Source organism: Amaranthus tricolor, chromosome 12 (assembly GCF_026212465.1).
Source record: "Amaranthus tricolor cultivar Red isolate AtriRed21 chromosome 12, ASM2621246v1, whole genome shotgun sequence".
Lineage (NCBI taxonomy): Eukaryota > Viridiplantae > Streptophyta > Magnoliopsida > Caryophyllales > Amaranthaceae > Amaranthus > Amaranthus tricolor.
The window spans coordinates 8,608,105-8,626,782 of NC_080058.1; the positions used below are offsets into that span (position 1 = coordinate 8,608,105).

General features: G+C 33.6%; 2 protein-coding genes across 2 annotated transcripts; both read left to right on the forward strand.

Annotated features, from left to right (window-relative positions):
* The first annotated feature begins 675 nt into the window (after positions 1-675).
* LOC130796825 (probable histone H2A.1) lies at positions 676-1,447 on the forward strand. Its single transcript, XM_057659226.1, has 2 exons — positions 676-927; positions 1,006-1,447. The coding sequence occupies exons 1-2, from the start codon at positions 721-723 to the stop codon at positions 1,243-1,245; spliced, it is 447 nt and encodes a 148-aa protein (XP_057515209.1). The 5' UTR covers positions 676-720; the 3' UTR covers positions 1,246-1,447.
* A 279-nt stretch (positions 1,448-1,726) lies between these two features.
* LOC130796824 (putative protease Do-like 14) lies at positions 1,727-10,534 on the forward strand. The gene is made up of 11 exons (XM_057659225.1): positions 1,727-2,185; positions 2,281-2,395; positions 4,272-4,364; positions 4,452-4,640; positions 4,721-4,848; positions 6,973-7,184; positions 7,434-7,515; positions 8,137-8,279; positions 8,406-8,526; positions 9,721-9,813; positions 9,981-10,534. The coding sequence occupies exons 1-11, from the start codon at positions 2,171-2,173 to the stop codon at positions 10,095-10,097; spliced, it is 1,308 nt and encodes a 435-aa protein (XP_057515208.1). The 5' UTR covers positions 1,727-2,170; the 3' UTR covers positions 10,098-10,534.
* The last annotated feature ends 8,144 nt before the right edge of the window (positions 10,535-18,678 follow it).

The window sequence follows — 18,678 nt, forward strand, 5'->3', positions numbered from 1 at the left end:
GTGATCATTTCATAATTAATATCTTGATTTCTTTTAAACGTTATAACTGATCATTTGATCACTTTAACGTCCAAATTAAAAACTTTAAAATTATTAATTCAGTTTCGGTAATGAAATGAAAAAGTGCAAAAAATACTTAAAATACCAGGAGATAAGTAGTAATTGCAGACAACTGTCAATATGCTGAAAGTAGGGGTGTTCAAAATCGGATATCGGGTCGATCGAAATTCGAATACCCCATTTTCAGACACCTAAAAAAGCGATCCGGTTTCAGACCCGAATTAAACCGGGTATTCGAAATCCAGATACCCGTTTAATCTGGGTCGGAAACCGGATATCTGATTTTTATTTATTTCCTTAATACATGCGGTTTTTTTTCTCTTTTCTTTTAAAATATTTTTTTACATAAAATTAAAACTATACAAATTATCCAACTTAAATAAATTGTAAAACTCCTTTCGAAAAAAAATTATAAAAATTACCCAACATAAATCTGTGTAAAACTAGAAAACTAATAAATTATGTCGATCTCAAAAGAGCCAAATCCATCGGCTGAAATTCCACAGATTGCCAACACTCGCAAAACCGTCAGATCTAAAATCTCACCAATCCGCCCCCACTTCCCTAAAGATCCAAAATCTCTCCAACTACTACCTATAAATACGATCTTTACTCCATTTCATCACAGATAGAAAGAACAACTTCCAAACCTTCAAACAAATGGAGTCAACCAAAACTTCCACCAAAGGTGCCGGTGGTCGAGGCGGCGGAGAGAGAAAGAAAGCCGTTCGGCAATCCGTCAAAGCTGGTCTTCAATTTCCCGTTGGAAGAATCGCCCGTTTACTTAAAAAGGGTCGTTATGCTCAACGTGTTGGTTCCGGTGCTGCTGTTTATCTCGCTGCTGTTCTTGAATACCTTGCTGCTGAGGTCAGTATTTTGTTTATTTTTGTGTGAATTTTTTTGACGGTGAAATCGAACTGATAGGAAGAAATTTGTGGTTTTTAGGTGTTGGAGTTGGCAGGAAATGCGGCTCGAGACAACAAGAAGAACAGGATTATTCCAAGGCATGTGTTGCTAGCAATAAGGAACGATGATGAACTTGGAAAGCTTCTTCAAGGTGTTACGATTGCACATGGAGGTGTTTTGCCGAGTATTAATCCAGTCCTTTTGCCTAAAAAGAAGGAATCTGCAAGTGGTGATACTCCTGCCAAACAAACTGCTACAAAATCTCCTAAGAAGGCTTAAAATTAGGGATTTGATGTTTCCGATAAAATTGGTGGTGTAAATTTTGGGATTATAATTACATGAATCTAGGGTTATGGCTTAATTTTGGGTAGCTTTTCGAAGTCATTACGGTGTGTAAATCGTATGATGATATCAGGATGTAGTTAGTTCTAACACTTTTTGAAGCCATTTGGTGTGTAAATCGGTTCATGAAATGGAAACTGCATTTCCATCATATTGATTCTCTGCAAATTTCTCTCAATCAAGTACTAATTCGCAATAATTTTTATTTTCTATTGATACGAAAAGGGAAATAAAAATGGCAGTTATTACACATGATAAGCGCCAATTGCCTAAATGGGACCATTAGTTCAACCCATTAGTTTAATTGGGCTTTTTGATTTGAAATTAATTTTTTTTTCTCTCTTAAAGAAAGTTAAGAAGTTTGGATCGAAAAGAATAAGCTAATTATTAAAAAATAAATTTCAAAATAATTTTTGGGGATTTTTAATTTTCAGAAAATAAATATTTTTGTATTTGAATTCAAGATCAAATATATTTGCTGTAATTAACGTGAATAAAAAAACTAGTTAAAAAATGTTAAAATTTTTTGTTTATTGTTAAGGCTAATAAAAGTGAGACAATGTAGTTTTGAAAGCGGCACTAAAAATTAAAATAAATTTTGTCCCTCATTAGAATTTTGACTTTCTTTTTATCAGTTTTGTTTGATGTTAATTAGGTAAACAAACCTGATTTTAGGTTTACAGACAAAACATTTATTTTGGGAATTAATCCCTTAAACTAATTTTTTTGATTTTTTTTATAAGGAGGTTATTTTTTTCATCTTTCAGAAGTTTCTGGGTTTAACGGAGGGTTTCTACGTCTCTAATAATTTCTAATAGAGTGCAGGAAATTGTTCAATTGAAGAACATTGTTTCTGAAAAAAATGAGTCATTTTCTGGTAATTTCCTTTATATTTATCTATTTATATTTATTTTGAGGAAATATTGTTGAATGTATGAGAAGTTTATACTCTTAATAATGGTGTATCTGCAGAGCAAATTGGGAAACATTAGCAAGAAACCGTTGTTCCGTCTGGTGACGGTTGCTGCTTTGGGTTCAGGAGTTTTGTATTCGAATGCAAATAATGATTCCTGTTCTGAAGATATCAGTTGAGTTCTTAAAAATTTATAATTTAGTTTATGAGCATTTCGTTTCTTGATTTACTGCTTTTCATATGCATAATGTTGCTTTGCTGTGAAAGTTGAAAGTCAAATGCAAGCAGAAAAATGACCAACGTCATTAGGCTTTTCAATTTAGTCTGAATTCTGAGAATACTGATTTGTGAAGTTGAAAGTTTTTTTTGTTTTTTGTTGATAAATGTTGTGAATACCACGGGGTTTTTTAATTGTACTCTATATATTACAATGAAGTTTGGTTATGGTGTGTCTTTTTGTTATTGCGCATTTGCTTGATTTAGTAGGTCTTTTTGTAGTTGGGGACGATACGAGGGCTCGTAATAGTTGTCGAGTTTTTGACTTCCTGATGATTTGTTGTGAATTAGGTTTTTGTAAGAGCCTAATTTCTTCTTATCAAATGATTGTCCATTTTCAATGGAGCCAAATATTTCTAGACTGTAGTTAATTGGTTCCATATTTGAATGAATTTCAATGACACGTTAAATATTGTTGATTTCTTATTTACATAAAATTACAAATGATGTTTGTTGTCGGAAATCAATTGGAAACAACAGCTTCGTTATCACAATGAGTAATGTTAACAAAGCTACTGTCTCATCATTCCAAGTTTGCAAAGACAACATGATCAATTTGGTCTACAACACTACAATTGAAGTCCTTCATAAATGTCCTCTTTCACGCAACAAACTTGCCTAGTACTAGTTTAGAATAGCTCAAGCATGCCTAGTACACGTCCATGAGGAGTTACATCCAAAGAAAAGTTAAGTCACGACCAAGAGTTGTTAAGGAAATTGCAAATTCAGATTTTCTTCCCTTATAAAGTAATTACAAAGAAGTCCAATTCTGAACTCTTGTTCCCTCGCAAAAGGAGTTGCAAGAAAGTTGGCATATGGTTTGGATGTTACATAACTTCTTCAAGGAGGTTATTCTTAGTGATTTACGTGTGTTTAGGAGCTAATGTTGCGTTTTTTGTTTCTTTCTTATTGCTATAAATGTGTAATGGCATCCTAGAAAGCAAACTACTTGAAAAATTTTATGAAAATTAAACTTTGTATGTTCTAAACTATGTTTGATTTTATTTTCTAATACGTTTTCTTGGATTAGAAAACAAAATCAGAAAGTTTTTTTGCTTAGTCATCAGTGGTGTTTGAGCATGTATCTAAGCCTTTAAGGAGCCTCTAATAGTGTATTTATCAAGTAAGATTAGAGCTTTGCCCAAACTATCTTCTAACCTTTATATAACACGCTTTCGTACGTGTTCTTCTATTGGTGCATCTTATGAACAAGCACACTTACTTTCTTCATCATCATGTTGTTCTTTTCATCTTCCCTTAACCCTTTCCCTCCTTAAACAAACATTTCCCACCTTTCATAAAACTCAAGGCCTTCTCAACATTAATCCACCAAAACAACCACAAAATCGTAAGTCGTAACATTAATCATCACCCTAAACATCTCTAAATACAATCTTGCCTTTGCATTAAATCTTTAAAGAGTTCTTACCATTGTATGTTCTCTTGGGTCATATGTAAGGATACAATAGGTAAGGTTGCATACACCCTATCCCCCATTACTTGAATGAATGATGCTTATTTTAGCAAGAAAAACAGTAGACTTCGTATTTGGATGTTTGAAAGCGCAAATGTTGGATACTCTTTTTGACGTAATTAACATTTAGTATCAATGCAGCAACGTGCTGGTATTTACTTTTTGTTTCGGCATGTATTGATGTACTCTTCCTCAATTACCTTGCTATTGTCTTAGAATAAGAATGACTATAAAGGAGGATTACTTATGATTTTCTTGTTTATTTTTCTTACTTTTTCCTTCATTACTGACGTTACACAGGATTTCATGTTTCTTTATCACTTACGACTAGACAGGACTTACTGTTAGTGCCATGGTGTGTTCCACTATTTTCTTTTGGGTCCTTGTTGCCTGGTAAACAATCAAAGCTTTAGAGTTTGTACACTCTAGTTCTTCTCATTTTGAGCTCTTTTCCTCACTTATGTGTATGATTTTGTCTAGCTGTGGGAAAAGATCCCTTTCCGCTGCATTTTTCTAGAGTTGCACCTGCTACCGGTTCTTCAGCTGATACAGACAGTCAATTCCCTACTGATGGGTGCTCCAATTGTTCACGATGTTTTACCAGAGACACCATAGCTAATGCAGCTGCCAAGGTTGGCCCAGCTGTTGTCAATCTGTCTGTACCAAAGGGTAAATTTATAGTATCTGTATGTTCTATTCGGAGTTATTTGTCCATGTATTGAGCATAAAAAGAATTTTGATTGTTGCAGGAATCTATGGTGTAACAATGGGAAAAAGTATCGGTTCAGGAACCATTATTGATCCGGATGGTACTATTCTGACTTGTGCCCATGTGGTTGTTGACTTTCAGGGAGTGAGAGCTTCATCGAAAGGGAATGTGAGTCATCTTTGCTTAACCTCTTTCAAAGTTCTGTACAAATATTTTTATGTATGGGTCGTACTGGTGGATGATTTTTGACAATGTTATTTTGTTTCTTATACTATTTTTTTTTTCTTACTTTAAGGATTTCACTATTATTCTACTTGCTATTTACCTTTTAATGTCGTGTTATGTTTATCAATGAAGTAGTACTTGGCAAGCTCTTGACCACTTTGTTTGTATTTAGTTATAAGGTCAATAATTATGTGGATGCAGTTTTAAGCATTAAGATTAGACTTTATATCTCTTTTGAGTCGTGGCCTTTGGTAAGTAATTTTACTTGACATAGGAATAAAGTCTCTTAGGTCTAGTTGTCTCATGAGATTCTTGGGCTCCTATAATTATGTTCATGTGCTGCTATATGATGCTAATTTGCTATTTTGTCAATTTGACAATTTTCAATTTTGTAAAAGTTTTATCTAGCTTGTAAGTTTTGTTCCCCATCCTATTAATACCGAAAATGCAAAAGAAAATATGAGTTTGAGTCTAGAAACGAACTGGACAGGTCACTTGCCAGTTGCCACCTGCACACAAGATCCTTAACTCTTCATACTCCCTTTGTCCCATTTTGCTTCAGTTGACTCAAAAAGTTCTTACATAATAAAGTCAATTGTAGCATTCTTCATGGCATAGAGGAGTATGTGTTAGTCTTCTATCATACTCCCTCCTATTCTAAGCAAACGTCTATTCATTATGTACCAATTTTAATGAAAAGGGGAGGGCTACCACATGGGACAACATGAGACAGTGAGTAAGGGAAAAAGTAAGAGAAAGATAAAGAAAGAAAAGAAGGGCTATAGTATTATATTTATCATATGTTTTTGGGCTTGAAAAAAATCATTTGGGAATTGTAGGTTACATTAATCTAGAGTATCGGAAACGAAGGTTCAAAACGTGATTCGGTGGGAAGTTTTCGATTTCTGGTAACTATGAATTGGACATATAGAAGGCTTTCAGCCTTTGACACCGGTTTTACTACAAGATTCAAAGCTTGTGCTTACTTTTGATGGTTAGTTTGAATCCTTAAAGATGCTTTCATAAAGGTTACTGAACTGTGTGTAAGCAACTTGCTCAAGTTTAAACCCAATGGAGGTCAAGTTAAATGGTTATGGCGTTTTAACTTTGTCTGATGTACTAAGGGATGCTGCCGCACGATTTGGAATCGGAACATAAGCTACTTTTTGGCTCCTAATTTCATCCTGAATAATTACAGTGCTGTGAGCTTGATTGTTCATTATTAAATGGCTCGCATAAAGCTTATTGCTTCAGATATCTGCTGTTTTTGGGTAGGAAATAAAGTGAATTTGGCATAGTGCTGTGTTGTTTTACCTTTTTGCTGAGAGAGTAGAAGTACTTTTTTCAGACTTGACTAAGAATTTGAGTGTCAGAATCTTTGTCAACTTTGTTTTAACGTGAATAAAGCCTGTTAGTGAAATGCGAGTAATCAACTCGCTTAACTTATATATGATGGAGGTCAACATGGAAGGTAGTGTTGGTTTGACCTTGAGTATATTATAATTTGTGTAAAAGGGAATGTTCTCAAATCCCACATGTGAAGTTGAAATGTTCCTCCGCCATCTTAATTACTTTCCAGATTCTAATTTCAATATAACGATGCTGTAAGTTTGTAGTGTCTTCCATCGTTGAATGGATCACATTCCGCTTATCACTTTACTGTTTTATATAGCAACTAAGTGAAATTGATATGAATAAATGTTGACGAGTCTGCTAAGAGCGTAAGAGAATAGAAGTATTTCTTTTCAGATTTCATTAAGCATTTGAGTGTTAGAATCTATTGCAACCTTTTTATTTAATTTGAGTGGCCAAAGGCAATGTTGTGATGAACTAACTGAGCCATGCGTGAAACTGGATAGTGACTGATTCGGAAAATTTTTACCTTAGTTTTGCTGCATATATGTGATCATTTTGGCATCATTCATATTTAGGCTATCTTCTGTAGTTTTGCTTATGTTCTGTGCTTTCTAGAAATGTCTGCTCAGATGCTGCTTTGCAAGGCTCGTTATTGGGTTCTTGTGAGACTCATGTATCTCAAAAATGACGAAACATGAACACCTATTGCAGATTGAGGTGACAATGCAAGATGGTAGAACATTTGAGGGCACAGTAGTGAATGCAGATTTACATTCTGATATAGCAATTGTAAAGATCAAAACAAAAACATCATTACCTGCTGCAAAACTTGGTGTATCTAATGAACTTCGTCCTGGAGACTGGGTGATAGCATTGGGTTGTCCTCTATCTCTTCAAAATACTGTGACAGCAGGTATTGTAAGGTATAAAAGATATTTTAAAGCTGTATTACAACTAATGTTTGTTATATGTTACTGCAAAGTAAGTGTTTCCTTATATGTAATTTCATCCAGGACCAGTTCACTGTTGCAACTTGCTATTTCAAGTTTAAAGCATCACTTCTTTTTTGAAATTCTATCATTACGTGGGCATATTAGATTGACATTAAGTTTCCAGTCAATGTCTTTTTTATTGTGGGTCTTGATTGTTTGCTTTCTGCATGAGAAATGTAGCTGTGTCGACAGAAAAAGCAGTGATCTGGGACTTGGTGGAATGAGAAGAGAATACTTGCAGACAGACTGCCCCATCAATGTGGTAAAATATGACCTGCTTTTGAGATTTCCTTCCCATTGAATCCAAAAAATGACTTCTTTTGAAACTCTGAAAGAATATTCTATTCTTTGCCTTAGTATTTTTAATGTATATTTGTTTTCCAGCACCTTGAGCGTTTGAGATTAACCTTCTCACTCTTGCGCTTAATCAATGATGCATACCTAGCATCTGACCACATAAGTTGGCTTTTGATCAGATGGTTGTTTTGTACTTCTGTCTTTATGCTTGTTTCATTCTCTAGCAAGCTGGTTTTACAACAACAGAGACACCAAAGCCTTAATCCCAACAAATAAGCATGAAATTACGTTGCTAAACAAAGATTTTTTGATCTATCGAATATAATCCACTAACCTAAAACCAATCCACTATCAAAATCAATCCTAAAGATAATTTACATATATTCTCCTCATCCATTCATTCCTAACAATTGTCGTATGCTCGTGCAGATCCCCATTCTTCATTCCTGTTCTCTAGGTTATCTTCGGCCTACCTCTTCCTCTTCCTCTTCTATGCTCCTCATAGTTCCAACCTTGTACTCTTTTAACTGGTGCATTTTTCGGTATTTTTTCACATGAAATGTTTATGTTTTAATATTTTTTACAGGGTAACTCAGGAGGGCCTCTTGTTAATATGGATGGTGAGGTGGTTGGTGTCAATAACATGAAAGCATTAGCTGCTGATGGTTTGAGCTTTTCTGTGCCAATTGACTCAGTCATTAAAATCATAGATCACTTCAAGAAAAGAGGGTATGGCATGTAAATGATAAAATGAATGAACGATCAATAATTATGCTGAAATTCTCTTGCTGTCCCCCTTCAAAACTTTTTCTCTTCTGTTCTTTTATGTTAAACTTGTGTTTATTGATGGTACAGAAGAGTTGTTCGACCTTGGCTGGGACTCAAAATGATTGATCTCAATGCACTGATCATTGCTCAACTTAAAGAGAGAGATTCATCATTTCCTAATGTTGATAGAGGTGTTCTTGTCCCAATGGTAGGCTGACAATTCCTTTTTTTCTCCCCTGGTTTTGGTTTTGGAACATAACACACACTTGTAGAACACGAGATTGACTTTCCTCATGTTGATATACACTCTCAAAAAGATTTACATCACGCAACACTTGATCAGATATATAACCTCACAAGTAACTGTCAGTGCAAAAGTGTAAGTAATTGTGAGTTTTCATTGTCTTAGTTAAAGAATCAATTAGTATATTCAAACCGACTATTGATTAGGATTGGTTTTAGTTGTAAGTTAGCTTCAGTGAAAGATAAGGGGTTGGTGTTGATTCACATTGTATTGAACAATAGATACTATTCAAGAGATTGAAATACTTGCCGAGGTTCAGAGCATGTAAAGACAAATGGTTGCCTGGTGATAATTTATTTTCATATATTGTGCTTTTTATAGATGCCTAAATTAATTCTCGTAATTATGGTTGAGAATGCTAGTAGATTTGTGTTTGAAAAACTCACAATTTACTTGAGGTCAGGGCATTGAATCTGCTAGACTCTAAATGCTACTCTTGTTTATTAGCTTAGCTAGTGAGAATCATTGGTTCTTGGAACTAAAATTTTTTCTCTGAAAGGTATCATTGCTCAATCTAAATATTATTGAAATTGGAGAACTTTCTAGCATTGCAGCTTTTCCTTTTACATATCATGAATTAGGGGCAATAATTATCTAAGCCGTGTTGGTTAAAATGTGATCCTGCAATATTAATGATGTATGCCTTCGTTTTTCCGTTGTTGTTGAATTTGGTCTCCACTAGATGCACTAGTGCTTTTGTTGACTTTATGATGTTTGTAGATGCTGTTTCTTTGTTGCTGGTGACTTACTTTCAACTCTTGAATCAGATTGTTCCAATAGCTCTGGTCTATCATTGCCCTTGATACTTGTTTCTAGTCCTAATCTTCTGATGAACATTTTTGATAGTTGTGCATTTTTGTGTTTTTAATGTGTTTTGGAATGAAAGGTTCGTAAACGTATGTTTCTTGTCCTTGACGTATTAAAGTGGCTTACATTTCTAATCATGACATTGGCTCTGCAATTCTATATTGTTCAAGTCCAAATCAATTTTCTCTCCCTGAGTGCACCCACTTTTACTAGAAATCAGGTGGAATATTAGGGTAGATGGAGGCTTTTAAAAATGCAAATTTAGACGCCTAACCTTCACATTTGAGACAGGTTACTCCAGGCTCTCCTGCTGATTGTGCTGGATTCCGGCCTGGCGATGTTGTCACAGAGTTTGATGGAAAACCCGTTGGAAGTATAAAGGAGGTAACACACTCAAGCCTCGATTGTTTTTACTCGAAGTTGTCTTGTACTCTTGTTTCTTAAATTTTTAGCCACGATTTTGGAGTTTGGTCTTGATTTTTAGAAAGTGCAAACTACGCCAGAGCTGTTAATGTCCAATAACTTATTTGCTATTCGCTACACTGCTGCAGATCATTGACTTGATGGACGATAAAGTGGGGATACCAATAAAGGTGGTTGTGAAACGAGCCATGAATGCTGTGACGACATTGACTGTGACTCCGGAAGAAGCGAATCCTGATATGTGACTTCGATGAAGCACACTCATAGGCTTAACTATTGAAAAATTTTGCTTAAAAATTTCCATAAATTATACTTAACTACAAAAGTAATAGCTCATCTGTAATTGGCTAAGGTCAGCTTTGTTCGCTGTTAGTAATGACGAACAAGAGAAAAAAAATTACTTTGTTAGCAGTAAGTAACATCGAACAAAAGAGAGACAGTGTCATAACGTTTGAAGGAACAAAAAAAAAATGGTCTAATCCTGTTATCAACAACGAACAAGCATTACGTTATAATAACAATATCTTTTTTTGTTTGTTGTTAAATTTTATTTTCTCTTGTTTGCTAGTAGTAACAACGAACAGCTTGACCTTAGGCTCGTACATGAAGACTCTTATTTGAAAATCAAAATTTTCAAAGCTTATTTTAGGAATTCTTTTATAAAAAAACTTATTTTATTCTATCTTTCCATTATTTCTAGTTATTTTATGTTCTCTGATTTTGGGTTAGAGAAATGAGTGTAATGTGGACGTAGATAATGCAAGTTACAAATAAGAAGCGGGTATTTTCTTTGGGATTTATTTGGCTCTAATGTTTAGATTTTGCGAAATAGATTCACATTAGATCTTCAACAATACTTTCTTAATTGATTAGTAAGAGTCATAGTGATAGTCGACAATTCAATGTCTCGTATAAGTCGATGTTCGGGGGAAAGAAGATAGTAGATATGTCATACCCGAGCCCTCCTTCAAGGAGAAGGCACGGAGAAATGCGCCTAATTAATTTGTCCTCAAAAATACTTTCTACCAAGTAATTAGTGTTTAGGGAACCTCAAGTTGGGGAAGAATATAGTATATATATCATGTTTTTTTTGTTTCATAAAAATTAGTTACTTGGCATCTTAAAATCTATTAGCTTAATTGTTAGAGTATTATGCAATTGCGTAGAAGGTGTAGATTCGACTCCTATATAGACTATTATTAGTAACACGTATATGAATTATATTTTTAGTGACAATATTATCTCTTCCCTTCTTGAGGTATACTAAAGGCCTACTTGAGGTATCTGAAATCTCTACTTGAGGTATTTTAAATGCCCACTTGAGGTAAACTAAATGTCTGCTTGACATATTGTGAATCCCTACTTGACGAATCCTAAATGCTTACTTGAATTATCCTAAAACCCTACTTGAGTAAGCGTGCAGTTTATAGAGTAGTTACACAAATTAATTATTATTTTGTAATTAAAGTTTAATGGGATGGACCTTCCGAGATGCGTCTCTCCGAGAGACCGACTGTTTTGGATATGGTAATGATATGCTAAGTACTTTTTATGGTGGTTTTATTCGTGCCTTTTTGTTCAAATCTCAAATGAGACATTTAGGGGGCGTTTGGTTGGGGGTCTTAAGGAAAGGGAAAGGAAATGAAAATACCCCATTCCCTTTGATGTTGTTTGGTTCCCATTTTTAATGAATTCCTTTCCCCCATTTAAGTTTTAGGTTTACCCAAATGAGGTAAACCTCATTCCCCACCTCCCCCGTCACTTTGCCATTCCATTCCCTCCCTCATTCACAACCTCTCCTCTCCAAACCCTACTAGCGTACTCCGCCATCGTTGGCATCTCCTTCAATTCGTCGCGCCTCGTTCATCTTCCTCAAGTTCTCATCTCTTCCTCGCGCGTCCTTCCTCCTGCTGCTGCGCCATTTTTCTCACTCTCGATTTTGCTGCCGCCATTGTCAAATGTAAGTTACTTGCTGATTTGAATCTCCTTTCTCTTCACTCCTTTTTCTTCACTGCTGCTATTACTTGCTGCTGCGCCATTGTTCTTGTTGATTCTCTGTTGTACCGCCATTTTTTGATTTTGAATTTGTGTTCAATCTCTGTTCAATTTCTGTTCAATCTAGTTGATTCTCTGTTGAATCAGATTCGTGTTCTTGGGATTTAATGTTGGGTTGTTGGCGTGAAAGATTTTGATGATTAAAGTTTGAAGTTTGAATCTCTGTTCAATTACTTGCTGGGTTGTTTAAAGTTTAAATGTTCTCTGTTTCCTGAAAGATTTTGGTGATTATGGTGATAATTGCTTTATTTAATTGTTCTGGTGATTATGGTGAGGACAATTTTCTAATTGAATTCAGAATTCCCAAAATTAGATTAATAATGATGATTAGTTCACATAATCCTGATTAATGTATGCTGTTTGTTGATAATGTATGCTGTTTGTTTTTGGATTTGGGTTTTTTTGTATGCTATTTGTTTGGTTTTCAAGAATACATGGAAACAAGCTACTTGGTACTTCTTTGATGTTCTTATTGATGTTCATTTCTACAGAAAATGGCTAGCATTGGTACTTCTTTGAAAAGGAAGAGAAATTGGGACCGTATTCGGTTCATAATTACTATGATTAATTGTGTTGTGTTGCTACATTTGATGTTGTACTCGATGAGAAAAACTATATATGATTCCCATTATCTTAAGCTTGATAAAAAAAACTAGGAGAAAAATGAGATTGCACAACTTGAATAGAATGATTAGAGAAAGTGACACTTTGTGTAGGAACTATCTTCGTATAAATCGATACACATTTGGTGTACTTTTAGAGATGGTTAGAGATATTGGTGGATTAAATGAAACAAGAAACACATGTTTGGAAGAGATGGTTGCGGGTTTCTTATACACATTAGCTCACCATAAGAAAAATAGATTGATGGGTGCACATTTATATAGAAGTGGTGAAACTATTAGTAGACAATTTCATGCTTGTTTGTTAGCAATCTTAAAGTTACATGCTATTCTTCTTAAGAAACCAACACCAATACAAGAGGATTGCAACGATGAAAGATGGAAATATTTCAAGGTAAATAAAAATCAACACTTTAATTTGAGATAAAATAGAGAGACTATTACATAATTTAAAGTGATATTGTTTGTTTTGTAGAACTCATTAGGTGCCCTTGATGGTACAATGATTCTAGTGAATGTTCCTTGTGATGATCGATCCAAATATCGGACTAGAAAAGGTACCCTTGCTATGAATGTATTAGGAGTATGTTCACCCGAGATGGAATTTATATATGTCTTACCTGGTTGGGAGGGGTCGGCACACGATGGTCGGATTCTTCGAGATGCTATTTCTAGGCCTAATGGGTTGAAAGTTCCAAAAGGTAATTTGATTGACGTACTAGATTTTATTTGAGATTAACTTAGTAAGAGAGTAATATTTTTTTTTTAATTTGTCAAGGTTGTTATTATCCATGTGATGGAGGATATACTAATAGAGAAGGATTCCTTGCACCCTATAGAGGGCATCTTTATCATCTTAGAGAATGGAATAATGGCCCCCGACAACCCCAAACCGCCGAAGAATATTTCAACTTAAGGCATGCAAAAGCTAGAAATGTAATTGAGAGATGCTTTGGATTACTCAAGGGAAGATGGGGGATTCTTAGAAGTCCTTCTTGGTTTAGTTTACAAACACATGGTTGAATTGTACTTGCTTGTGCTTTATTACATAATTTGGTAAAGAGATACATGCTTGCAGAATTTGATGATGAGGACTTGTTTGAGGAAAATGATAGTGATGATAATGATGGTGATGATAATGAGGAAGATGATGTGGAGTACATAACCTCCATTGCTATAACCGATCCATGGACGAATTTTCGAAATACAATGGCCCAATATATGTTCAATGATTGGAGGGCTAGACAACGCAGACTTACTTTGTGATGTTATACCTTTTTATTTAAAACCTACGTTTCTTGTATTTGAACTTCAGACTTGTATGTTTATTTCATGCTTGAATATTTCTTGTATTGAATATTTGTTGGTTCATTCCATTTTTATATACATGCAATTTTGTTTACTATGATCAGTATGGTTCAATTTTGTTTATTTGTATTGAATGTTATAGAGGATGGATGAAAGTAGTGCTAGTGGAGGTGGAAGGGGAAAAACAAACGATTTTGGACTGCCCAAGAAGATAAGGCTCTTGTGGAAGCATTGTCAGAGTTAGCTGTTGATCCTCACTGGAGGTGTGAAAATGGATTTAGAAGCGGCTACATTGTTCGCTTAGAGGAGCTCATAGGTAAGGCTCTTCCTGGTTGTGGTTTGAAGGCTCCGCCACACATTGATTCTCGACTTAAGACACTTGTAGCCAAGTTTAGGGCTATTTCTCAAATGTTAAATACAAGTGGATTCGTCTGGGATGATAAAAAAAATGATTTCTGTAGATCGGGCTATTTATGACGAGTTTTGCAAGGTATGCCAACCTTTGTATGTTTGAGATTGTTTGATGATGTTGTACATTTGATCAATGAGATTTTTTGGTTTTTCAGAATCATCCGAATTGCAAAAACCTGTTTGGAGTTTCATTTCCGCACTTTCATGAACTCATGAATGTTTACGGCAAGGATTATGTTACCGGAAAACCAGCTGAAGATTATGTTGAAGCAATCAAGAATTTGCAAAATGTTGCCCCTCCACAAGTTACACTTGATTCAAGTGATGATGAGGGAATTGATGCTAGTGGTAATGTCACTCAAACTGTTACTTCTCCTCCTGCCAAAAATATGAAGACTGAAAAAACTTCTAAAAGAAGTAAGAGAGGAAATGCTGGTCAAGGTAGTTCTAATGAGTTGGCTAGCTTACAAGCATTCATGAAAGACATGAATGTTCTTCTTTCAACTATGGCAAATGTGATGGCCCGCACTGATGATCGCGAGCAAAAAATAGTTAAACAGACTGAGAAAGTGTTAGAGGAACTACTCTCTTTTAATTTAGAAGGTGTAACTCCTAACCAAGTTTTTGAAGTGGTTAACATTCTAACCTCACAACCAAACAAGCTCCTGATATTTTCAAAGTGTCCCGACGCTTTGAAAAGTGCTTATGTTAAGAGTCTTTTTGGAGGAAATAGTAATGCTTAGATCTAATGTTGTGGTTCCATGAATGATTTTGAAAGGACTAGAACACTTTTCGTATGTATTTTGATCTACAAACAATTGATTATATGTAATTAATCGAGCTACATTGTTATTATTTAGAGTTATGTTTTTTCAAAAAATAAGTTTTTCAAGTTTATCATATAACAACTACTTATTTTTGGAGAAAATATAAAAGAATTTAAAAACTCAAATTTTGATTCCTTAACTTGAACCAAACAATCACAAAGGGAATCATTGAGCAGTTCATTCCGTTTCCTGAACACAACCAAACGACTAGGCTAAATTAGGGGAATCCATTCCTTTCTCCTTCATTCCCTTTCCTCATTCCATTCCGATTTCCTTGTGCGAACCAAACGCCCCCTTATTCTATTCTTGCTTTAATATTTGTGTATATCTCAATGAGACATTTGCTTTAAAACAGAGGGATTAGTATATATAAATCAATTATAAAATTTATCTTTTTGCTACAAAAATATTTTAAACGATATTGAAGTGCTATTTTAATTTAATCAATAAACTTAATGTTAACCAGTTTCAAATTCTATTCAAAATAATATTTTCAATATACACTAATTAATTTGAAACGTAATATATTGTGGAACACAAATTCTTAAAACTTTTTAACTCATAATCACGTATAATTTTAAAATGATCAATTAGTAAAATAAACTAATTATATGGGTCCGTTTTATAGTAAGATAGAAAAAATGTGCTAAATCTTTTTCTCAATTGATTCTAATATTAACACCAAATATTCTAAGAAATAGTAGAAAATGATTCTATTGTATTAAAATGACTTTAGCATATATAATTAGGTACATTTAATCATAAAATATGTCAACAACAGATTCTCACCAACTTTTCATAGAATTTCGATGTTAAAATTAGGACTCAAACTACAATAATATAAGTGATTTAAGACAATGATAGAATGAATTTAATGTGGGATATCATCCACTTGTAAATGTTGTGATTATTTTTCGGATCAAAAATAACAATAGTTAATATAAAAGATGTTTATGGATTTTTTTATGAAAAAATTAAATTCACTAAAATTTCAAACAAATTTGCTACATTGATCAAAATAAAAAAAATAGACAATTTTAATAAAACAATGATTTTTTTAATTCACTCTTAGTTTAGATGATAATCTATAAAAAAAACTGACATATTATCAGCATGATGATTTTAGAGTTCAGTGTTTATTGATTTATGAATTAATTGGGAATTATAGTATGTTTGATGCTTTTATGAATTCTAAGTATTCAGTTCCGTACAATATGATCGGTTGACCACACTTTTTTACCTTTGATTTTTCTTCTTGATCATGACCCATCCCTTAACCTAACTCTTTTTTTTTCATACTCCATTTTTGCAAAAAACAGCTTTGAGATTTAATTTTTTTTTCTCATTGATTACCATCTCTCAACATTTAATCCATTTTCATCAATTTGAGTTTTAATTTTTTTTTTCCTTATTCAATGCACAATGTTTTTAGCATTGACATATATGAATATATGATATTAAAAAAATAAAGTTAGAGATATTATATAAATAAATAAAATAACTTTGTAATTTTGAAAATTGTCACCAATATATTATGCAGTATATTATATTCTCTAACTTACTCAATTTAATTATAAACAATTACTGCTGAAAGATACTTGAATGATAGAGATATTATTCAAGATTAAATGTCATATGATATTTATTTAGCCAATAATTGAGTTTCATTTCGACAAAAATATCTTTGATCGTGACACTTGGAATTTTTTAAGTTTTTTAGTATAATATATGATATTATATTCTATAACTTACTCAATTTAACTATAAATAAATGCTAATTAAAAATAATACAATGTTAGTATATTGCTCAGATTAAATGATATGTCATTTTTCTTTTGCTAATAATTAAGTTCTATTTGATAAAGCTTGTTTTAATTGTGACACTTGGAATTTTTTAAGCTTTTTAGTATAATGTATGATTGTTTTTTTACGTTTGTCTTTAGTTGAACTTGAATTGCTCAAAGTTTGATTTAGGGATTATTAAAGAATATAAGACGAGAATTGATAAAATTAATTATAATAATCAATTATTAGTATTTTTTTTAAGCACTTTGTCATCAATTGCTCAACAAATATAATGGGTACGTGTACCTTGACTAAATACAAAATATAATTGATATGAACTATTTTTCCTAAATTTGGTAAAAAAGATTCTGAATTTGTAATTAAATGAGTTACAAGTTATCTACTATAAATTCTTTAAATTTTTTAAATTTGTGTTAATATTTCTAAATTAAGACTTTGTTACGAGAACTATTTTTCAAATTCAAAAAAAATTTAGACTTTAAACAAGACCTTTTAATATAAGAGCTATTTTTTAAAATCATACAAAGTTTAATACTAATATTTTAAAACATTTTTAGATATTGAATAGCGTTATAATTAGAAGTAAAATAATAATAATAATAATAATAATAATAATAATAATAATAATAACTGAAATGAAAGCTTTAAGAGATTCAACAATGGAAAAACAAGATGAAAATAGTATGCAAAGATGAACACAAGTGTTTATGAGGTATCTTGTATACATCCCCTCAAATGTAGTTTAATTTAAGATTGGACTCAACAATACAATCTAAATAAACCTTTCATATCTTAAGAACAATCTTCTCAAAATCACAAATACAAATTCAATGAAGAACACTCTTAAGTTTCTACAAAGAATAAGCCCTCTCACAATGTATGTGTTCGTGGTGATTTGTTTTATGAATGATGTATCATATTTATAAATAGGAATACATCATTCTAGAACCACACTTAATTCATAATAAACTCACATGTAACTCTACACAATAAACATAGCAATAATGCAATACAATAATTTAGCAATTAAATAAGAAGTTACACCACCCATTTTAATGCCAAAAACGCACCTAAAGAAATTGTTCAACTACCCCTGACCTACTGCTCGTTCGAGCTCATCACACACTCGTTCAAGCAGCAGCACCTGCTGCCTTTTGTTGCTTATTGACTTGGCTACTCGTACGAGGCACTATGGTGCTCGAACGAGTAGCCCCTGCTGTACCCACTGACTTGCTTTTCGTTGCTGCCTTATTCGAGAAACACTTCTTCCCACGCCTTGCCTCGTTGAAGGCATGATTTCTCACCCTTAATGGAGCCTCAAACGCTCCATGTTAAATACCTCATAAACGGTTCCAAACCTTAAACCATCGCAATACGACATATTTTTATTAAGAATATTGTCATTTGCTCTAACAATAACCATCTCCCTTCTAAAGAAAAACCTTTTAAAGAGAGTTAGAAGATTAGGGTTTCTCTCCCATGGAGGTGGACGAAAGGGCTGGAGGGCCATCGTTACTGCTTCCATGGGATGGTCGCAGGTGAAAGCATCTGAGGTAGGTTGGGTTTTTGTAAAGATTTGGCTGGTTTTGTAACTTCGGGTCCCGGGCTAGATCTGAGTTGCGATCTTAGTCTAGGTTGCTTGTGGGTTCTCATGCTCGGTTTATGCTGGAGAACAGATCACTCCCTTTTGGGGATCGGAGTAGCAGTAGTAGGGCTTCTCTTTTCCCCTTGTTTTTGATCAGGTCTTGAAAGGGCTGGGTCAAAAACATAGATCTAGGTTTTTGCATTTCATGTCG